General features: G+C 50.3%; 1 protein-coding gene across 1 annotated transcript in view; it reads left to right on the top strand.

Annotated features, from left to right (window-relative positions):
• The first annotated feature begins 5,203 nt into the window (after positions 1-5,203).
• The window catches only part of Tnrc18 (trinucleotide repeat containing 18), a 94,162-nt gene continuing 78,688 nt past the window's right edge, over positions 5,204-20,677 (top strand). The window contains 1 exon segment of the mRNA XM_027413546.2: positions 5,204-5,421. Coding sequence (XP_027269347.1) covers positions 5,235-5,421 — 187 coding nt within the window. The 5' untranslated portion in view covers positions 5,204-5,234.

Raw genomic sequence — 20,677 nt, 5'->3', positions numbered from 1 at the left:
GCCACCGGTTCCCCAGGTTCAGCGCACCGGTGGCCCGAGAGCCGAGTGGCAGGCCGAGAGGGGACCCAGAACGCCGCACATTCCAGGGGGGAGCGGGCCACGTTCCACACCAACCACGGCCCTAATGAAACTGGGTCGGTACGCCACGCAGACAGGGCGCACACTTGAAAAATGCAAACGCCACCGGCAAATCCCAGGCAAATTGGAATAATTTTTTATTAGCAGCTAAATGATTTATGGCACAATACCCCGCCGTCACAATTACGGCGTCTTGGAGCATCCAGGGGTGAAAACATTAAACATTTATAAAAACAGGCCTTTGTTTTTTTCTATCCCCGCAAGCCTTTTGCACAATCCCCCATCCCATTTCTCTCAAGATACATATTTTTTTTGAGCTGTATTAAAATAAGGAAAACATTCTGGATCCCGGGAGGGATGAGGGGGTTGGGGGAGATCAGGGCCTGCGCTCTGAATATTGGAGGGCGATGGGGGGGTGGGGGAAAGCGGTGGGACTGAGGCGTGGGAGGGTTTAACTGGGAACCCACAAAGGCCTCTGGATAAGGCTCAAGGGCACTAAGCGCTCCCCACCCCCTCAGCCCGTTCCTCTCTTGTTTCCAGCAGCCCGCGCAGCTTAACGGCATTTATTTTATTTCTTGCAATCAACCCCCCTCCCCTAAGGCACATAGACACAATACCTCCTTTCTCTAACCCCCCTCTCTCCGTCTTTGCTCCTGGCCGTCCCCGGGCAGCACCGGACGCCTCGGGTCGCCCCTGGCTGCCACTGAGACCCGCACGCCCAGCTCCAAGCGCGCGGACACCGCCGCTCAGTTCCCCTCGGCTCGGGCTATTTTCGTTCTTTTCTCTCCTTCTCACTCCTCCCTCCTCCCCCCACCGAGCTCCAGCTTCCAAAAGAGGGCAGCCTAGAAACCAGCGCAGGAAGCTCCAGGAAGGGCAACTTGAAACTGCCCTCAAGAGGCCGAATTTTTTTTCCTTCAAATTTATCCTGGAATTAAATTAGACACCCCCAGTTCTCTCTCGAATCTTCCCCCCTCTTTTTTTCTTTCTAAAAGTGGAGAAAAGAAAATAGAACGGATGAGCGCTAACTAGCTCATTAAAAAAAAGACTTCAGAAAAATTGCCTTAAAATGGATTTTCTTTAAAAAAAAATAGCAGTGTGAAAACGCTGAGTCCGCAGAGCAGGGCGAAAGAGCGGGCTTCTTTTGTTTTAATTAAAATCCTATAACCACGGTTGCTCTCGAGGCAGGATCTGCAAGCTCTCTGCCTTTCCAAGCTTCTTTTCCAGGGTAGGTAATGCCTAGCTGGGCTCGGGCTCCTGTGGGGCTTGTGGAGAGGGTGTGGGGACCCCCCTCCCCTTAGGACCAGTCCCTTCGGCGAGGACCACAATCCCCGCGTCCCCAGCCAGGTATATCTGCCGTCCGCAGTTCCTGGCCGCTCAGCCCCGAAAGTTTTTTTTTTTTTTTTTTTTTTGCTGAAGGAGCAAAATAAAAGTACAAAGTCTGGGGGATTGGGCTCCCCTCCCCCTCTGGCCGCCGTGGCCAGCCAAGCACTTTTGGGCTTGGCTTGCTTCCTCTGAGCTCAACAGATTTTTTTTTTTTCTCCCTTTCCCGGTCTCGCCCTCCCTGGAGGGGGCGCGGCGGATGGAAGGCGAGAGAGGCCCCCAGCCAAGAGGTTTTTAATATTACACCTTAATAGGTTTCAGAAGGCCCCGTGGAGAAATGCTAATAGGGCTGAAATGTCAGAACCGAGAGGGATTCAGCTCGCGCTCCGCCGATCTAATCCTTTTTTCTGCTCTGGTTTTTCTTGGGGGGTGGGGTGGGGTGGAGGGGAAAGGAGGGGCGCCCACGCCAAAAGGGGCTTTGGGGAGGGGCGCGCGGTGCGCACTCGGCCGCAGAACCCCACAGCCCGGGTTTCTATAGGAACCCTTTTTATAAGATGCAACTCACCGCTGCCGGCCGCCGCGGCCTGTCCAAAATATTAAATAGTAAAGCCTTCTGACACCGCGTTTCAGGGAGGGGACCCGCAGGCTGGGGCAACAGGAAAAAAAAAAGGCCTTGTCGTCTGCCCACCCCACCCGACCGCGACTGCTGTGGGGGGGGCAAGGAATGAATCGCTTCTTTATTTTAAAAGAAAAAAAAAGAAAAAAAGCAGGCCTTGTTATTTCGGCGTCTGAACTGCGCGCGGTGGAGTGGCACCCTGGAGAGGGAGCACCGGGCGCGGGCGCAAAGAGCAGCCCGCTCGCTCCCGGCCCTTCCCGGCTAGCTTGTCACCTCCTCCCGCAGGAGGAAGCTGACAGGAGGCCTAGCAGAGCCCAGGATTGCGGCGACAACCATCTTCCTCTATTTTGATCACTCAGCCCAGACGCAGGAGGAGGGGCTGGAATGGGGGGGAGGGAGAAAAGGGAGAAGGAGAAGGGGGGGCCTGCTGGAGTTGGTGAGGGGGAGGGCTGCCTAGAAACGGCTCGGAAAAATTCTCACCACCAGTTTTGATCATTCAGCCCCGCCGTGGGGAGCCTGGAAACTGCTGGAGCCCCGAGGTCCGTAATTGGTTTTATAGGAATGGCTGAGGGCCAAGGTGTTTACATGCGCGTGATGGGCGGCGCGCGGGGCCAATGTGCTGCGGCCGGGGGCTGGCCCGAAGGGGGGGCGGGCACCCGGGAACAATGCGTGTTTCTTCGCCTGCGAGGCTCCCCTCCCCAACCCCCTCCGCCCCCCCTCCGCTTTTTTTTTTTTTTTTTTTTTTTTTTAGATCCAGCGAGAGGAACTTGAAAGGGGGGTTGTGTAATGTACCTTTTCCAATCCCGGGCTGTATATGGAGATTTGGGATTCTTTAAACCGGCGCTACCTGGATTTTATTAAAAAGCGGGGAGCTCGGCGGGAGGAAAGCTGGCTTTTCCGGGGGCTGCGGGAGCGGGGCCGCGGGAGGGCGGAGGAGTTGGCGCGCCGCGCGCCCGGCCCGGGGAGCGGTTTTCTACCAAAAAAAGGAAAGGCGGGCAAAAAGTGTGAGGCGGCTGCGGGTGGCGGAGGGGAGCGGCGGCCGAGGGATGGCGGGCAGTACGGGCGCCTAGCCGCGCCGGGAATCGCGGCGATCGCCGGAGTCGCCCTCGGAGCCTGGAGCCCGGAGCCCCGCCGCGCCAGGTACGCTCCGGGCCCCGATGCTCCCCAAACTTGTGCAGCGCACCCCTGGGGCCCCCTAGGCAGGCTGTCCCCGAAACTGTCGGGGTCCGCAGGAAGGACGCGGAGGACAGGGACCTGGGGGAGAGGGCGCGCCGCTGCGCCTGGAGCTCCCACCCGAGCGCCCAGCCTGCAGAGTCGCCGAGGGCGGCGGTTCCCTACTCGGTTCCCGGCCGACGGAGGGCTAGCCGGGGGACGCCGAGACGGTTTCGATTATAGGCTGTTTTTAATTAAAAGCCGGAATTCAGCCATTTTAGCTGCATTTAAGAGGAGAAAAGTAGAGGAGGACGCAGAAGAGCCCCGCAGATGGCCACGCCAGCTTCTTGGCCATCGCAAAGGTGCTCCATAGGGCTTTACCCCGACTTCCTTAAAAGTGGGGTGCCTGGGCAGTGCCTTTTTCAAAAGGCTGTCCTTAAAGACTATCATCTTTAAGTACATACGGGAAGCTTCTCGCGTCGTTGAGACACGTATCCCGGGCTGTGGCAATGGTAGATTTTTTCAAAACTAAACGCGGATCTGGTAACCAGAGCCTGATGAGGGCGAGAGGAAGAGGGGGTGTTTGTAACCAAAGCCACGTTAAAATAGGCATCCTTAGCAAAGTTGGGGGAAGAGGACTTTGGGGTCTGGCGCAGGGCGGCCACCCGGGAGCCGGTGGCTTTGGCTTAGTCCTCGGCTGCTCGAGAGCCCCGGGCCTCCCGGAATCAGGATCTAGAGCTGCCTAGGGCTGGTGGGAGGTCTTCGAGGGAAGGGTGGGCTCTCCAAGTCCTCCTTCTGCCCCTCACGGGAACAGGAAAACGACAGATCTTTTAAACAAACAGCTTAAACTGGAATTAAGAGGGGTTTTTACCCAATGTTGGGGAGGCGCCCCTTTGCTTGCCCGCGCTCCTAAGGTTTTCCTTTGTAGGTTGTTTTGGGGGTGTGTGTGGATCGCAAAGCTTAGAAGTGAGATCCTGGGAGCCCCTTCTTTCTTCTCTGATGGTCCCCAAATCCTCCGCACCGGGCCACGTTCTCCCAGCCTCGGGATTCCCAGGCCCGGGCGTTGGAAAATGAAACCAAATCTTGTTTTGAAGGAGTCTTTTTCCAGTCCGCGGGCGAGAATGCCACGTCTCGGGGACTCGGATTCTGCGATTCCCAGTGGCCCAACGGGGGCAGCAGGAGGGGGCGGTGATTTTCCATTAAAAATAAGCCGGCTTTTGTATCTGACCTTGGTAAACAACAACAAAAAGCCGCGAAACCGAACACTTTATTATTATTATATTATTATTATTACTATTATTATTTTTGTGGCTCACAAGGAGATCCAAAACTCAAGGGAAAAAAGAGACGAGGGCCCCAAAAAGGTTAAACATTAAACTTTGCGGATCAGATAGTGGAAAGGCGTTATGGACACATTTCGACCAACTCTAAAAGAGTTAGCAGTTTTAAACCCCCGGAGCATGTGACGCCTGGGAAATAAAGCACTCTTCTAATTTGGATTTAGCTGAACGGGCGCGGTCGGCTGAGTGGCCTTCCCCACTTTCGGGAGGACTTAGTTCGGGTTGGGATGCAGCGCTCCGGGGTTGCTTTTCCGAGCCAGGCCCCTGGAAACCGAGCTGCTGGAGGAAGGACCATAGGTCTTTGCATTTCGCGGAGAGGGGGCGGCTACTCCCGATTATATTTCTGGCCACCAGCTTGGTTCTCTACTCTTCGACCCTGAAGGACGAGGCGACTTTCTGAAACTTGTTTTCTTTTTTTTCTCCCCCCATTTTCTCCTTTCCCTCTCTTCTGTGTCTTCTGCGGCCCATCTTATTCCCTCGCCAAGACGCCGTGTGCGCCTCCTCGCGCATCTCCGCCCGGCCGCCCGGAGGGGACTCACCGCGGGCAGTTCGTGCGCCTCGGGCCGCTGGCCCGTGGTTGAGCGCAAGCCCCGCTGGCCGCCGCCATGCACGCCGCGGAGCGCCCGCCACCCGAGGACACTAGGACTACATCGAGGCCGAACTTTTAAGTCCATCTGAAGCAGGCCGGCAGGCCGGTGGGGAGGCTGACCGCGGCACTCCCGCGGAGGATGGATGGCCGAGATTTCGGGCCCCAGCGGTCCGTCCACGGCCCCCCGCCGCCGCTGCTGTCCGGCCTGGCCATGGACAGCCACCGCGTGGGCGCGGCCACCGCCGGACGCTTGCCCTCCTCGGGCTTGCCAGGTCCCCTGCCTCCGGGGAAATACATGGCCGGTCTCAACCTGCACCCGCACCCGGGTAAGTAAGTGTTGCTTACTGCGCTGCCCCCCCTCCCCCCCCCCCCCGCCTTGAGGGCAGACCTCCGAGGCTGGAGTTGAGAGCCTCTATCCTGTTTTAACCGGGGTGTACAGGAGGCTCTGTGAAGACAGTCTCGGTTTCTGTCCCTGGTGTACCAGATAGTCTCAGTCTAGTACTCAAGTGTCTGCAGAGTCAGAGCCACCCTGGGGGAATCCCAGTCCAAGGGCTCTTTGAGGAAGTGGAGTTTGCAAAATAATAATAATAAATGTAGGCGAGAAAACAACGTGTCAACTCTGCATCCCCGGAGACACCCGTTCCCGGATTCTTTTCTTGGCGAATTCCCTTCGTTGAATGGGTGGGTTTTGGGTTCTGTCCCCTCGTGGAGCCGCGTCCCGGGCGGTTCCACAACTCGGAGCGTGGGTTGTGGGGAATGAAGAAGAATAATGACCCCAGTTTTAGGAGCCTGATCTGTGGTGAACCCTTAAGATCCTGGGGACCCTGTTATTTGGGAGAAATGAGTGTACCAGAGTGTATAACCCAGCCACCAGTCCAGCTGAGCCCGGGCTGCACTGGGTATCCTGCCGTGGCGCACGGGAGGTGGTGGCTGACAAGGCCCAGTCCCTCACCGGTTTCTCCTGGCTACTCGGGGAGCAGAGGGCCAGGCAGGGCCAAGCCAAGCCTTGGCCACCGCGCGCCGGGGAGAGAGGGAACCTGGGATCTGCAACCCTTCCTGGTGGCGGCTCCGTGAGCGAGTCCCCTCCTCCACCGCCGCCCCTCGCTTCTGCGCCCGGCTTAGGAACAACTCCAGCTCTTCCTTTAAAAGCACCACTACCTTGTCGATTTCTCAGGCAGTCTGCTCTTCTCGTCCTTGGAACAAGTCTTAGAACAGACACACTGAGGGCCGAGAGCCACCACTTAAGTTTCTCCCTCTGCCCGCCAGGGTGACCAAGGCTTGCCGATTTAGCTTCTGCCTTTGATTTTTCTCCTGGAACTTTTCTAGAATCGGGAGTCCTGGACTCAGCGGGACAAAGGGCCTTTGTGAAGCGCCTGGCGGGGGAGGGGCGAGCGGAGATCCCGCTGGCGGGGGCGCTGGGACCCGGGTCACCTCCCCTGGTGTGCGTGTGCCTCTTGAGAGCTGGAGGTGCGTCCGCACGGGGGTAGTGGTGACAAGACCAGATTCGTACAGGAATGGTGACCTGTGACCCAAGTGGGGCATCAGAGACCACTCCCAAGGCATGATTTGGGAATGGTCTTGGGATACAAAGGACGTTTGGGCCAACTCCTCCTGAGCGTCTGTGAGAGAGGCCATTGGAGGTTCATGGGTGTGTGAATTTGCGTGCTTTTTGGGGTCCGTGGGTTAGTTGGTCTGGCTGGAGGTGGTGGCAAGGGTTCCTCTTGTGGCCTGGGAATCTGACCTCAGGGTGTTCCTGGCTGGCCGAGTCTCAGCTTGTCGCCTGCTCCAGGTCTGCCTGGGATCTGGCCCAGACCTGGCTGAGAGCAGCGCCGACAGCCACTCCTTGCAGCCGTTCTAAGTGCACAGCCTTTTCCAACCCTGGAAACATAGCATAGTTTGACCGCCTCCCATGCCTAACCTCCCATCTGGTGGATGGGGTGGCCGTGGTGCAGACTAGGAAGTCCAGTTGGAAGCCGCCTTGGAATCCTGTGTCGTGGCCTTCTCTGCTTGGAGCTGTGTGACTTATGCACTGGGTGGCTTGAGGGTGTGGAGGAAATGGAGGGAAAGCCACTGCAGTCCCCCTGAGGCCTCGCTTACCAGAGAGGGAAGAGTGGGGGGCCTCGGAGCCCTCTATTACTTCCTGCTGGCTCCATCTGTACACGCCTCCAGATGGGGGAGAGAGACCGGACCCCAGGTCAACGCCCAGAGCTGAAGCCACACTTAATCCCATTAAGCATGACATGGGACTGCACCCTATTCAACCCCTAGGGCTGTCGGTGATGGAGACAGAAGACACCCCTCCCCCACTGGGCTTTCTTTGCGGGGTGCAGGTGCAAGATCTTTTCCAAGGGCACCACCCTGTGCTTTTTCTGGCTGCCAGCTCCTTAGATCTTGCCAGCCTCCTCAGGCCATCTTTATTTGTTTACTTTTGTATAAAAAGCCAGAGAAGCTGAGCTGTTTGCCAGGGTCACACAGCCTGGAGGAAAGAGGGTATTTGTTAGCAATGGGCTGGCCCATTGGGGTGTGTGTGGATGTGCCTGTGGCTGCTAGGGTGCCGAAGCAGCTATGAAAGTCCACTAGGCAGGGGGAGCTTGGTTTGATAACCTTGAGGAAGGAGGGCTGTTGAGGAAGGCAAAGCTGTCTGCTCTGATACGGTTTTGACTAAGAGCTCTAGTCAGTTCCTTTCTCAGGTGAAAAAAAATAAAATAAAAAACCAAAACCAAAAAGAAGTGGGGTGCCAGGTGTGGAGGCTCACACCCACAATCTCAGCACTCAGAGAGGCAAAGGCAGAAGGAGCAGGAGTTGGGGGCCAGCCTTGATTATGTACCTAGATGCTGTATCTTGAAAACACACACACACACACACACACACACACACACACACACACACACACACACACACCCCGATTTGGATCAAAGCAAGGGTGGCGGCTTCTTCCTTTTCCTTTGCTGTAAGCCCTGCTGTAGTTTGAGCAGTCACAGCCTGTCAGTGAGATGGACCAGTAGGCTGGACTCCTGAGTGCTGGAGTTGGGGGCGCTGGGAAGGATCCATCTTTCTGTTAGGATGCTGTTGGCAAGATCTCACACCTGGCTACTTATTTTCTCTGAACCCACACCCTGGACTGAATGATGGGTGGGGCTCAGATCTGGACACAGGAGGCACTGCACTTTGACCTGGCCCTTCCACAATAGGCAGCTAGCCATGGGCTCCAACTCTGGAATCCACCCGGTTAACCTACTGGGCCCGATTTAGAAAGATTAATCAGGACCGGCCAGTGAGACAAGGAATCCAGAAGATAAGGGATTTGTTTTCTCTTTCTTTATCCTTGAACCCTACCTTCTTTGGTCAGAGGCAGCAAGGAAAGGAAGGCATAGGGAAGGTTCTGGAACCTAGAAGGGCCCCTTGGGTTCCTTGGTTCTTGGAGTCGTCACCTCCTGTTCTTTTTCTTCTTTTTTATGTTGTAAATGTGTGTGTGTGTGTGTGTGTGTGTGTGTGTGTGTGTGTATGTGTGTATGTATGTATGTGTGTATGTGTATATGCGTGCGAGTCCGCGCGCAACCCACTGCAGAGACCAGAGGACAACTAGCTGGAGTCGATTCTCTCTTACCCTGTGGGTCCTAGGATGGAACTCAGGTGTGGCTGTGGGCCATTTTACCCTCTGAGTCATCTTATCCTTTTGGTACTTCGGCAACCTAAGCCTTGATTTTCTTCCTTCCTTACTCCTTCATTTGCTTAGCAAATGACTTCCAAGCGTTTCCTGCTCGCCAGGTACCAAGCTGGGGCCTGGAGCTGAGGCAGGGAACCAAACTGATGGAAGGCTTTGCTCTTCCTTGGGGCTCACTTTCTGGTGTGGGAGCCAGGCTGTAAACAGGGAAGAAATCATTGTAAATGGGGAACACAGACCATGTAGGAGATAAAATGCCCTGGATCTGGTCTGGCCCTTGGGGTGAAGGGCCGGGTCAGAGGGCTTGACCTTAGCCATCCCAAGAGTGAACTCTTTTGTGTGTCTGAAGAGCAGAAGGGTTGGTAGAATGCAGAAGCAGAGAGCTTGGTGAGGGATCAAGGATTTGAGAGCCCTGGGATCAGTCCGCCCAGTGGGAGATAGAGTGTATGGGGCGGGGCAGATCTTAGCCTGTCCCTGAAGACCAGCAATGAAGTCTTGGAATGTTAACCAGCGATTTTACAAAACTGGCCTGGACTCTTAAAAAAAAAAAAAAATGTATGCAAGGCGAAGGTAGGCAGAGATCCGTGACTGCTTAAGAGACAACGGGAAAAAAATGTCCATGGCTACAGGCAGTGTGCAGCCTGAGATCGAATCTAGGTTTAAGGGAAAAAACTGCTCCAAAGATTATGGAGGCAGTTGGTGAAATTGGAATATGGGCTGTAGGTTAGTCGATAGTGATGAATCGATACTGTGTTCCTGGACACCAGTAACTGCCTGGGTTGTTTAAGTCCTGTTTTTACTCTTTGGGAGTCAGGATAATGAAGTATTTAGGGGCAGGGGACACCATGTCTACCACTGTCTTTCAAATGGCTGGGGCAGGTAGAAAAAAAAGACTACTTTGAATTTAGGTGTTCGGGCATGTTTGTGGGGGACAGCAAGTAATGTCAGATAACAAACAAAGAGGCGTGGTGGAGTGATTGGAGTCATGAAGGTGATAGTAGTTATTGTAACTACTTCAAACTTCTCTGAATTTGAAATTCTTCCAAAGTAACTTATAAGGGCGGCGAGTGGGGGCGGGGTGGGGGGTGTTCCCAAAATGGCTTGTCAGTAAACCTGAGGACCTGAGTTTGATCCCCAGGATCCACATGGTAGAAGGAGAGATGGATTCTGGGGAGTTTGTCCTCTGAACTCCAGAAGAGTGTGTGTGTGTGTGTGTGTGTGTGTGTGTGTATGCGTATGTGCCCAGGCCTGTGCATCTGCCCCCCTCACACAGAAAGAGACACAGAGAAACAGAGAGAGATACCCCAGATATTGGTCAGAGATGTTCATAGAGGATGGAAGTTTGGGGGACAAGATAGGGTAAGGCACTCCGCCACTTTCAATTTTCTTAAACAAAGTCCTATTGTGTAGCTCTGGCTGACCTGAACTTCACTGTATAACCAGCTTGACCCCCATCTCATGGAAATCCATCAACTCCTGCCTCCTGAGTGCTGGGATTAAAGGTGTGTGCCACCGTGCTTGACTTTCTTTGCTTTTAAGACAGAGTTTTATGTAGCCTAGGCTGGTCTGGAATTTATGATTCTCCTGCTTAAGACTCTTGAGTGCTGGGATTTTAGGAGTGTATATGGTAATTGCCTGGGGGTGATGGGACAATCTTGTATTTTGTTGGTGGTAAGTCAGGGTCTACTGCAGGTGGACCTTCAATTTACTACTTTACTGAGAATGACCTTAAACTCATGATCCTGCCTCAGTCTACAAGTGTACTGCTTGATTTGGTTGTGGTCAGTTAAGGATGGTCTTGACTCCCTTTGGTGGACCAGCTGCTGTCCAACCTGATTTTGCTTCCACCTCATAATGTAGTATTCTGTTTAGATTCTAGGTCATCTCTGCAGGCATTCCAGTGTTTACTAACCATGTGTGAAGCCCTGAGTTCGAGCCCAGCCCTACATTGGTGGCATATAGTTTGTAATCCCGGCTTTCCTCTGGTGGAGATAGTTTGAGGCCAGCTTGGGATTTGTGAGACCATTATCTTAAAAACAAAAACAAAACAACAGGAACAAAAATAAAAGAATAGCCTACCATCTGGAGTTGAACCTCCCCCACAGTCCTTTATTTATTTTTGTATTGCTGGCAATGAAACCCAGTGCCAGCCAAGTGGGACTTTGGAAATGCAGCTTAGTGGTAAAGCATCTGCCTAGAATCCCCCAGTGAGGGGCTGGGAGTGTGGCTCAGTGGTAGAACACCTGTCTAGAATTTCTCGGTGAGGGTTTAGGGGTGAGGGTCAGAGGCGCATACACCCTTTTTTAAACAATTTTACAGCAGTAGGTATCTGAGATTCTGAACCTTCAATCTTTTGGTAAAAAACTGATTCATCTGGATACTGGCCGTTCTAGGGCTGAGGCTTTTATCTTGTTTTTATGGCTTGTGTGTGTGTGTGTGTGTGTGTGTGTGTGTGTGTTCAAGTGTATGTTCAAAAGGACAGTTTGCATGAATCAGTTCTCTCCTTCTACCATTTGGGTACAGACGACTGAACTCAAGTCATCAGATTTGAGGCAAGTTGCTCCGTGAGCCATCACACCTGCCCAGGCCTGAGATTGAAGTCTTGATTTTCTGCCTGTGAGTCTCAATTTTCTCATCTACAAAGTGGACCAATTAATGCTGCAAGCTTCCTGGCCTTGTGACGTTTGGTGGAGCAAGCTCAGGCCAGGTGCCTGACCCAGGCACAGCCCTCTGCAGAAATACTAAGAAAGTGATTGCTGTAATTACGGACATCATTAGCGCTGACTCACACATCCCTCCGGCTCATCCACACCTCTCCCTGGGCTTTGGAATTCCCTTCTAACTCTCCCTGGCTGGAACACAGTCCTTAGCCACCAGGGGCCAACCTAAGCTTTTATTTTATTTTGGGTCTGATGATAGACCCCAGGGCTTTCCAGCTACCACTGAGCGGTTCCCCAGGCCCTCATTGCTTATTTTATTCTTTTCCCCTTTTTGTATAATAGCCAGACTAAAATGCTTCCATTTTATGTAGCACAAGCTAGCTTTGAACTTCTGATCCTCTTGCATCCACACCCCAAGTGCTAGGATCACAGGTATGTGCTAGTATACTCATACCCAAGCCTTAAAATACTTTCATCTCAAATTTCTGGTTCATTTGGCTTTCCTTTTTTTTGTTTTTTTCTCGAGACAGGGTTTCTCTGTGACTTTGGAGGCTGTTCTGGAACTAGCTCTTGTAGACCAGGCTGCTCTGGAACTCACAGAGATCCACCTGCCTCTGCCTCCTGAGTGCTGGGATTAAAGACGTGGACCACCAACGCCCGGCTTCATTTGGCTTTTTAAAGCTGGGCCTGGAATTCACTATAGCTCAGGTTTGCCTCAAAATTAGGATCTTTCTGCTTCAGTATTGCCTCACCCATTGGGGTATGCCTTTAATCCCTGCATTTGGGAGACAGAGGGATCTCTGTGGAGTTGGAGGCTAGCCTACACTGACTAACTTCTTTCTATGTATGTATGTATGTATGTATGTATGTATGTATGTATGCATGCATCCATCTATCTATCTATCTATCTATCTATCTATCTATCTATCTATCTATCTATCTATCTATCTGTCGTGTGAGTGAGTTCCAGGCCAGCTAGGGCTATATAATGAGACCCTGCGACAAAGAATCAAGTAATAACACCTCCAAGGCAGGGCTGAGCATATAGCTCTGTTGAGGCTTGCCTAGCACACCCAGAGCCCTGGATTTGATCAGTTGAATTAACTGCTCATGGTGGTGCATATGCCTGTAATCGTACTGGGCTGGGAGATAGGTGGAGACCAGAGCAGTTAGTTGAAGGTCTATTCCCCTGAGTACATAGTGAGTTTGAGGCCAAGCCTGCCTCAAAGAAACAAACCAAGCTGGGTGTAGTGGTGCATAATTTTAATCCCAGCACTCAGGAGGCTGAGGCAGGCGGGTCTCTGTGAGTTCTAGGCCAGCCTCGTCTACAGAGCGAGTTCCAGAAGAGACTCCAAAGCAATACAGAGAAACCCTGTTTTGAAAACCAACCAAGCAAACAAACAAATAAAATAAAATAAAACGGAGGAGCTGGAGAAATGGCTCTGCAGTTAAGAGTACTTGCTGGTCTTGCAGTGGCTCCGGGTTCGAATCCTAGCACCTACACAACAGCACAACCATCTTTAACTCTAGTTCTCGGGATCCGACGCTGTCTTTTGACCCCTTGTATATACACATACAAGGAAAACGTCCATATGTTAAAAAAATAAAGTAAAATGGAGTATGGTAATAGGATACTCAGAGAGATGGTTTCCAGGATTAAAGATACAAATGAAACATTTTACATTGTGCCTCATATATAATAGGGACCTAGTAAATGTTTATTATTATGGGAAATAATTGTAGTTTTACTTTTTCCCCGATTCTACCCCAATCCTTATCTATATGGAATATAATTTTGTTTCAGCCAGTTTTATTACTATGGCTTTGTAAATTTTGTTCCTAAAGTCAGTGATGTAATAAAATTAACATTGTCTAGAGTTTACTTTTTTTTTTTTTAAAGAGTTTCTGCCTTTGAATCTCTGGATACAGTTTTTAATGTAACCTTGTTTCTTCTTGAAGATCCTCGCCTTGGATATTCTGTCCTTCACCTGGTTTTCTGTCGTTACTCTTCCTTGATTTCAGGGCCTTCCTGTTTGCTGCGTTAAGTCCTTGTTTCTATGGAGCCTATTCAGCAGTAGCTTTCTGAGATGTGGTGTTCTCAGGGCAGATCTTCTGAGTCCAAGTGTGCCTGGAAAATGCCCTTTTCTACCCTGACATGGTAGTGGTTTGTTAGTGATTTAACTAATTTCTACTGTTCTAATGCTACTTTTTTTTTTTTAAGATTTTATTTATTTATTATGTATATAGCATTCTGCTTCCATGTATATCTGCACACCAGAAGAGGGCACTAGATCTCATTACAGATGGTTGTGAGCCACCATGTGGTTGCTGGGAATTGAACTCAGAACCTCTGGAAGAGCAGTCAGTGCTCTTAACCTCTGAGCCATCTCTCCAGCCCCTAATGCTACTTTTGAAGGTTGTGACACTGTCTCCCCCACCCTTTTGGTGGTGCTGGGAATTAAGCCTGTTTTTCCTTATTGTTTGGCTTATGAACGATTATATGTACTTAATTTTTATCCATTGACAGTTTCATTCATGTACATAATGGATTTTAGTCATTTTATCCCCTGGTACCCGCTCTTATCTTCTTGCCATTTTTTAAAAGATTTTATTTATTTATTATGTATACAACATTCTGCTTCCATGTATATCTGCACACCAGAAGAGGGCACCAGATCTCATAATGGATGGTTGTGAACCACCATGTGGTTGCTGGGAATTGAACTCAGGACCTCTGGAAGAGCAGCAGCCAGTTCTCTTAACCTCTGAGCCATCTCACCAGCCCCCTCCTCTTGCCATTTTTGAAACTCATCTTCCCCAAACCTTCTTCCTAATTTCATGGCTTTTTTAGAGTTTCTTTCTTGAGCTTGGGTGGCAGCTTACTTATAGAAGCAACTTAACCAGTTGGCTACACCGCTGAGGAAAACAACACATCTCCCCCTCAGTAACCGTTAACTGCCCACAGACCCTCAGAGCCTACCCCCCTGGAACTCACTTTGTAGACCAGGCTACCCTTGAACTCACAGAGTGCTGGGGTTAAAGGCGTGGTGGGCCACTCATGTTGAATGTTGATCTCTCTCTCTCTGGCTTTTCGAGACCGGGTTTCTCTGTCCTGGAACTAGCTCTTGTAGACCATGAATGTTGATTTCTATATGCACAGTGCCCCTCTTCCAAATGCTTGATATCTTTCAGCATCTCGCAGTAGTGACACAGGTGGCTTGCTCAGGAGACCCCAGGGTCGGCTTGGCCTCTTCTAGCTGTGTGGGCTGGACATTTTGCCTAACTGACCTGCCATTTTCTCTCTGCTAAAATGGCTGGTGATAGTTGCTTTTCATGACTGTGTGGAGGCTAAAAGTGTTTAGGCGCAGAAGCACCTAGAGCATTGCCTGGCTCAAAAGAATCCTGCGCTGCGATTAAGGATTTTCTTCCCATCCTCGTTGTCTTGAGATTCTGACTGCCGTAGCCTCCTTTTGTGTGTGCTGTGCTGCCTGCCCCGGCAGCCTGTCAGTCTTACAATTCAGTTCTTCCAGTCTGAAATTGTTTTTGAGTTTCTATTTTTATTCATATTTGATCATTTCCTGCCCACCATTCTCTCTCTCTGCTAGGATTGAGATATCTTGAGTCCCTTGCCCCAGTAAACACATTTTCTATATCTTTTCTTTTTTTTTTTTCCTGAGACAGGGCCTTGATATAGTGCCCCAGCTAACCTGGAGCTCAAGATACAGACCAGGCTGGCCTCAGAATCACAGAGATCCATCTGGTTCTGTCTCATGGGGGCTGGAATTAAAGGTGTGTGCCTCCAAGTCCAGCTTTACCTTTTCTTAAAACTGTTTTTTTTGTATTACAGGGGTGTGTGTGATTCGGAGGACAGGTTTTTCCTCTCCCTCTTCCTTGGGCTGGGGATCTAACTCAAGTTGTCAGGTTTTTGCTGCAATCACCTTCACCCCCTGAGCCATCTTTGCTTTTATGTTTTGGTTTCTTGAGACAGGGTTTTTCTGTGTAGCTTTGGCCGTCCTGGAACTCACTCTGTAGACTAGGCTGGCCTCGAACTCAGAGATCTGCCTGCTTCTGCCTCCCAAGTGCTGGGATTAAAGGCATGAGTTACCACTACCTGATTTTCTTTGCCATTTTTTGCCTTTGTGTTTCTCAATCTTTCAAGATGTCTTTAATGGGATTTTCTAACCCTTCACTATAGTTTTTGAATGGCTGTCGTTCACATATAGAACCTATGTAATATACATAAAACACACACACACACACACACACTTTTTTTTTGTTTTGTTTTTTTGTTTTTTTCATGCAGCCCAGGCTGGCCTCAATTGCGCTGGGATTATAGGTATGCACTACCACAGCCAGTTCTGGGGCTAGAACTTGAGTCTTTCTGAATGTTAGGCAGGAATTCTCCTTAGCCCGATTATCATTGTCATTGTCATTATAGCATCCCGTTCTTTCACAGACGACATGTTAGTTCTCATGACTTGAATAGTATGATAGTGACTTTATTGTGTGTGTGTGTGGGTGGGTGTGGGTGTGGTTTCTTTTTCTTGCTTTCTCTGTATCCTCTAGGTCATTTGTCCTCTCTGTCTCCTGGTTGGATATGGGAGTTATCTGTCTGGGAAGTTTCAATGAATTTTAAGAAAGAAAGGAGGCTGGGCGTTGGTGGCACACGCCTTTAATCCCAGCACTCAAGAGACAGAGGCAGGCGGAATTCTGTGAGTTTGAGGACAGTCTAGTGTACAGAGCTAGTTCCAGGACAGCTAGGACTGTTACATAGAGAAACCCTGTCTCAAAAAAACAAAACAAAATAAACAAATCAAAAACAAAACAAAAAAAGAAAGAAAAAGGGTACTACCCAATGCAGTGCTTGGGAGGTAGAAGCAGGAAGGTCAGGAAAGAATTCAAGGCTAGCCTTAGGTCTGTATCAAGTTTGAGGGCAGCCTGGGCTATGTGAGAATGTGTGTGAAAAATAACGACAGATAAGAGCCCTTGCTGCTTAAGTGTGAGGACCAGAGTTTGGATCCCAACACCCCCTCAAAAAGCTGGGCAGGGCTGGGCACACTTCCTATAGTTGGAGTGCTTTGGGGCGTGGAGACAGGATTGCTGGGGCTTGGTGGCCTCCAGCCTGCCTCCAGGTTCAGTGAGGGAGTTGGAGAGAGAGAGAGAGAGCGAGCGAGAGGGAGGGAGGGAGGGAGAGAGAGAGAGAGAGAGAGAGAGAGAGAGAGAGAGAGAAGGCTACCCAACCCATGTTATCTCTGTAAAAAGATAATGGGCGCTCCTGATTGTTGTTTTGGGACAGCTGTTACTATGTGGCTAACCTTGAGGTCTACCCCCTGTGCCTCAGTCTTCTCCTCCAAGTGCCCGGATTACTGGGCCAAGCATATCTGGTGCAGGTTTTTGCTACTTTTCTTTTTGGCCTTGTATAACTCAGAAGTGAGAGTACTCTAGCGGCTTAAGCACCTGGGTTTCTGCCTGGCTCTGCCTTTGCCTAAACCCAACTCTGAGAATGTCTGTTCTTTTAAAAGTTAATTCACTAATTTAAACTAACCATTGTTATTTGAGATAAGGGTCTCTGACACACTTAGCTCTCTCTATAGGTGAGTCTGCCTTCACCAGCAACTCCTGCCCCACTCAGTCTTGGGGGTGGGGTGGGCAGAGCCAGGATTACAGAAGTAGAACCCCCTTCCCTCCCAATGAATTCCAGCCTTTTGTAGTTTCATCTTTGTCAGCAAGGGCTTGTGGGAGACTCCAAATCCTTCCATGGTGCAAACAGATTCTCAGGTATGGCTCCCCAGGTATGGCAGACAGCTGAAGGTCTATACTTGTTTTTCCATAAGCCCCGCCTGCAAACAACACAAACCAAATCCTGCCCCAATAAGCTGTGGTCTGGAGCACTCACTCCCTGCCCCTGGGCTTTATAAATGCCGAAGCCTCCAAGTTTAGAGGATCAAAGATAGCCTGTAGTTTGATTGTCTTGTCTGTTTGTTTTGAGACAAGAGCTCACTCAGCTCCTATTGGCCTCCATCTCCTTGGGATCCTCCTGCCTCAGCTGTCCAAGTGCTAAAATCAGGGGCATGAGCCGTCAGACCTAACTAGTGTTTTTATTTTGTTTTGGTTCTGGAGATGGAACCCAGGGCTTCATTTCTGCTTAACCAGCAGTCTGTCATTGTGCCACATTGCTGGCTCCATTTGTTTATTTGTGTTTGTGTGTTTATTTATCCAGAGGTAGGGTTTTAGGTGGCCCAGGTTGACCTGGACTTTCCCTGAGTAGTTTTGTAGGATGGTCTTCCTGCTTTCTGGGGTGCTGGGGCGGTGTGTGCCTGGTTTATGGGGTGCTAGTGATCAGGGCTTATTTCAGAGTTATACCCACTAACCTTTTGCACACGTGTACACACATGCATGTATGTACATATGTGCAAGCATGTACATATGTGTGAAACTGGGCGATTGAGAAGTGTGTGCTTGTGTGTGGGTGGGTATATGTGTTACATATGTGAAAGAGTGGGCAAGGGAGAAGTGTGTGTAGAGGTCAGAGGACCACTTGGGGCATGGGCAGTTTTGGTTTTCTCATCATGTGGGTTCCAGGGATCAAACTCAGATCATCAGGCGTGGTGGCAAAGCTCCTTTGCCTACTGAGCCATCTTGTCAATCGGAGAAGGAATTCTTAACTCTGAAGTTGTGCTAAGGTTTCTGTTTGATACGGTGCCTCACTCTGAACTTTCTGCTTTGCCCAAGCAGTCCCTGGAAGTCCATCCATCCCTAACTCTTCCTCTCCTGAGGCTGGAGTGTACCTTAGGGGATGCATTCTTTGCATAAGGAAGTCCCTCTGTAATTACTTGCTGATTGTGACTTGTCTGGAGCCTTCAGGGCCCCGGCTGAGTAGACCTATTTGCATATCATTGGTTAAGCTGTTCTTGACCTCTCTCTGGGAGCCTTTGATACTGTTTTTATTTACATCTTAAGCAACTTCTTTTGGGGGGTAAGGTATCCGGTGGGGGGTTAGACAAAGCCCGTGCACCCCAGGGAGGGTGCTCAATTTTGTGTTGGTGGAGGGGCTTGGATGGGGGGTGGGGTGGGGATGCTGAGAATGTAGTTGTAGGGCTTCACCTTGAGGGGCAGGTAGGGTGGAGAGGCCGGGATGGGCTTTATCTCCCTGGAACCAGTCCTTAGGACCTCCTCCTAGGGTGAGGCTGGTTTGTTTGTTTTTTTTTTAGGCTGGCTTTTGCCTTAGCTGCATCTCTTCAGCTCAGAGGAGGTGGCAGCCATAGGTCCCCAGCCACTGTACCCAGAGAGCGCAGGGGAAGCATCCACACCCGCCGCCCTAGCTGCTTCTCTCATCTGGTAAGTGTTAGAACTCGAGAGACCTGAGAGTTTCAGGATCTTTTTTTTTTTTTTTTTAATCTAAAGAGTTTCAGGGTTTTGCCTTGCCTTCATCATCTTCTACCCCCCCCCCCCCCAGGGTTTCTCTGTGTAGCCCTGGCTGTCCTGGCACTCGCTCTGCAGACCAGGCTGGCCTCTTTTGAACTCACAGAGATCTGCCTGCCTCTTCCTCCTGAGTGCTGGGATAAAAGGTGTGTGCCACCACTGCTGCCTCCCTTCAAGGAGTCTTGCCTTCTTAATTCCCTTGATTATTATACAGTGATGGGAAGGTTGCCTGTCTAGGGTCACACAGCTGGCAAATGAAGTGTCCAGAAGCCAGGCTGGGAAGCTGGGGGTGGGTGGGGGCCAGAGGATGGTGAGAGGGGTTTTTCTTACTAGAGTCACTTTTTAAAAAACATTACTTTTTATTTGCATGGATGTGTGGCAGGGTGTACACGTGGAGGTCAGAGGACAGTTTGTAGGAGTTGGTTCTCTCCTTCCATCGAATGGATCCCAGGGATCGAACTTGGTCATCAGACTTGGCAGCAAGCCCTTTATCTACTGAGCCATCTCACCAGTGTGTGTGTGTGTGTGGGGGGGTGGCATCAGACTTGCCTGCTGTGGCAGACATCTTTTGGGAATTGGCTCTCTCTTTTCATTGTTGGATCACTCATGGCTTGAACTCTGGTTGTCCGGCTTGCTTGGTGAGCACTTTCACCCACTGAACCATCTCACCCATCCTGGACTCAACTTTTATTCATTTACTTGCCTTGCTTTTTTTTTTTTTTTTTTTTTTTTTTTTTTTGTAAATTATGTCCTGTGATATAGTTACGGGAATTAGTTAAAATATAAAATACCGAAAGTTCAGATTAGTTGTTGGCCACATGTACCCCTTTGTACCTCTTCCTTTGTGCTCATTCCTACACCCATAGTCCCCTCACAGTCCCCTCATATGCTCTACTGCCCAGAATCCACAGCTCTCCTTTTATTCTGCAACTAGGACTAAGCAGTCCAGGCTGGCCTTGAACTTGCTCTATAGCCCAGACAGACTGAATGTGTGGTCCCCCTGCCTCAGCTTCCCAAGTGCTGGGGTAACAGGCTTGTGTTTTACCCATCCTTCGCCCTTCCTCCAAATCTCCATATTTTCATTTCTAACTGCACAGTGCATTTGTACTGTACAGCCATCTTTGTCCCCTGACTTCCTCCTTTCTCCCTCACCTTCAGCATCCTCTTTCAGTGAATTGATGCTTCTGAGTTTCTTATCACCATGTCCATCATGCAGTATTTGCCCTTTTGTTTGAACAGGTGTCACATTTTTCTTCCCTTTTAAAGGCAGAATAATACTCCACTGCATAGACATGCCACAAATTTGTTTACCCACTCGACCACTGAAGAATTCTTGGGCTATTTTTGTCTGTGGGCTATTTGAGAACACTGCTGTAGTGCTTCTGGTGTGCAGGTAGCACTACAGTTCCTCCCAGGGGCTAGTATTACAGGCCTGAGCCTCCAAGGCTGGCTTACATTTTGTTATTTGCCCTTTAAGACCGTGTCTTTAGCCCAGGTTGGCCTTGAGCTGGCTAGGTAGCCCAAGATGACCCTGTGAACTCCCGATCCTGTTCCCACTTTCCAAGTGCTGGGATCTCAGGCAAACACCATGTCTACCATTATTGTTACCTTTTAAATTTTTTTTCTTTGGTTTTTGGAGACAGGGTTTCTCTGTGTAGCTTTGGGGGCTGTCTTGGCACTTGCTCTGTAGATCAGGCTAGTCTCGAACTCACAGAGATCCGCCTGCCTCTGCCTCCCGAGTGCTGTCTTTTAAATAATTTATTTAACTTTATTTTATGTGTATTGGTGTGAAGGTATCAGATCCCCTGGGGCTGAAGTAACAGACAGTTCTGAACT

Source organism: Cricetulus griseus, chromosome 4, assembly GCF_003668045.3.
Source record: "Cricetulus griseus strain 17A/GY chromosome 4, alternate assembly CriGri-PICRH-1.0, whole genome shotgun sequence".
NCBI lineage: Eukaryota > Metazoa > Chordata > Mammalia > Rodentia > Cricetidae > Cricetulus > Cricetulus griseus.
Note: the sequence above shows the minus strand (reverse complement) of the source record. Positions and strands in the feature narration are given on the sequence as shown.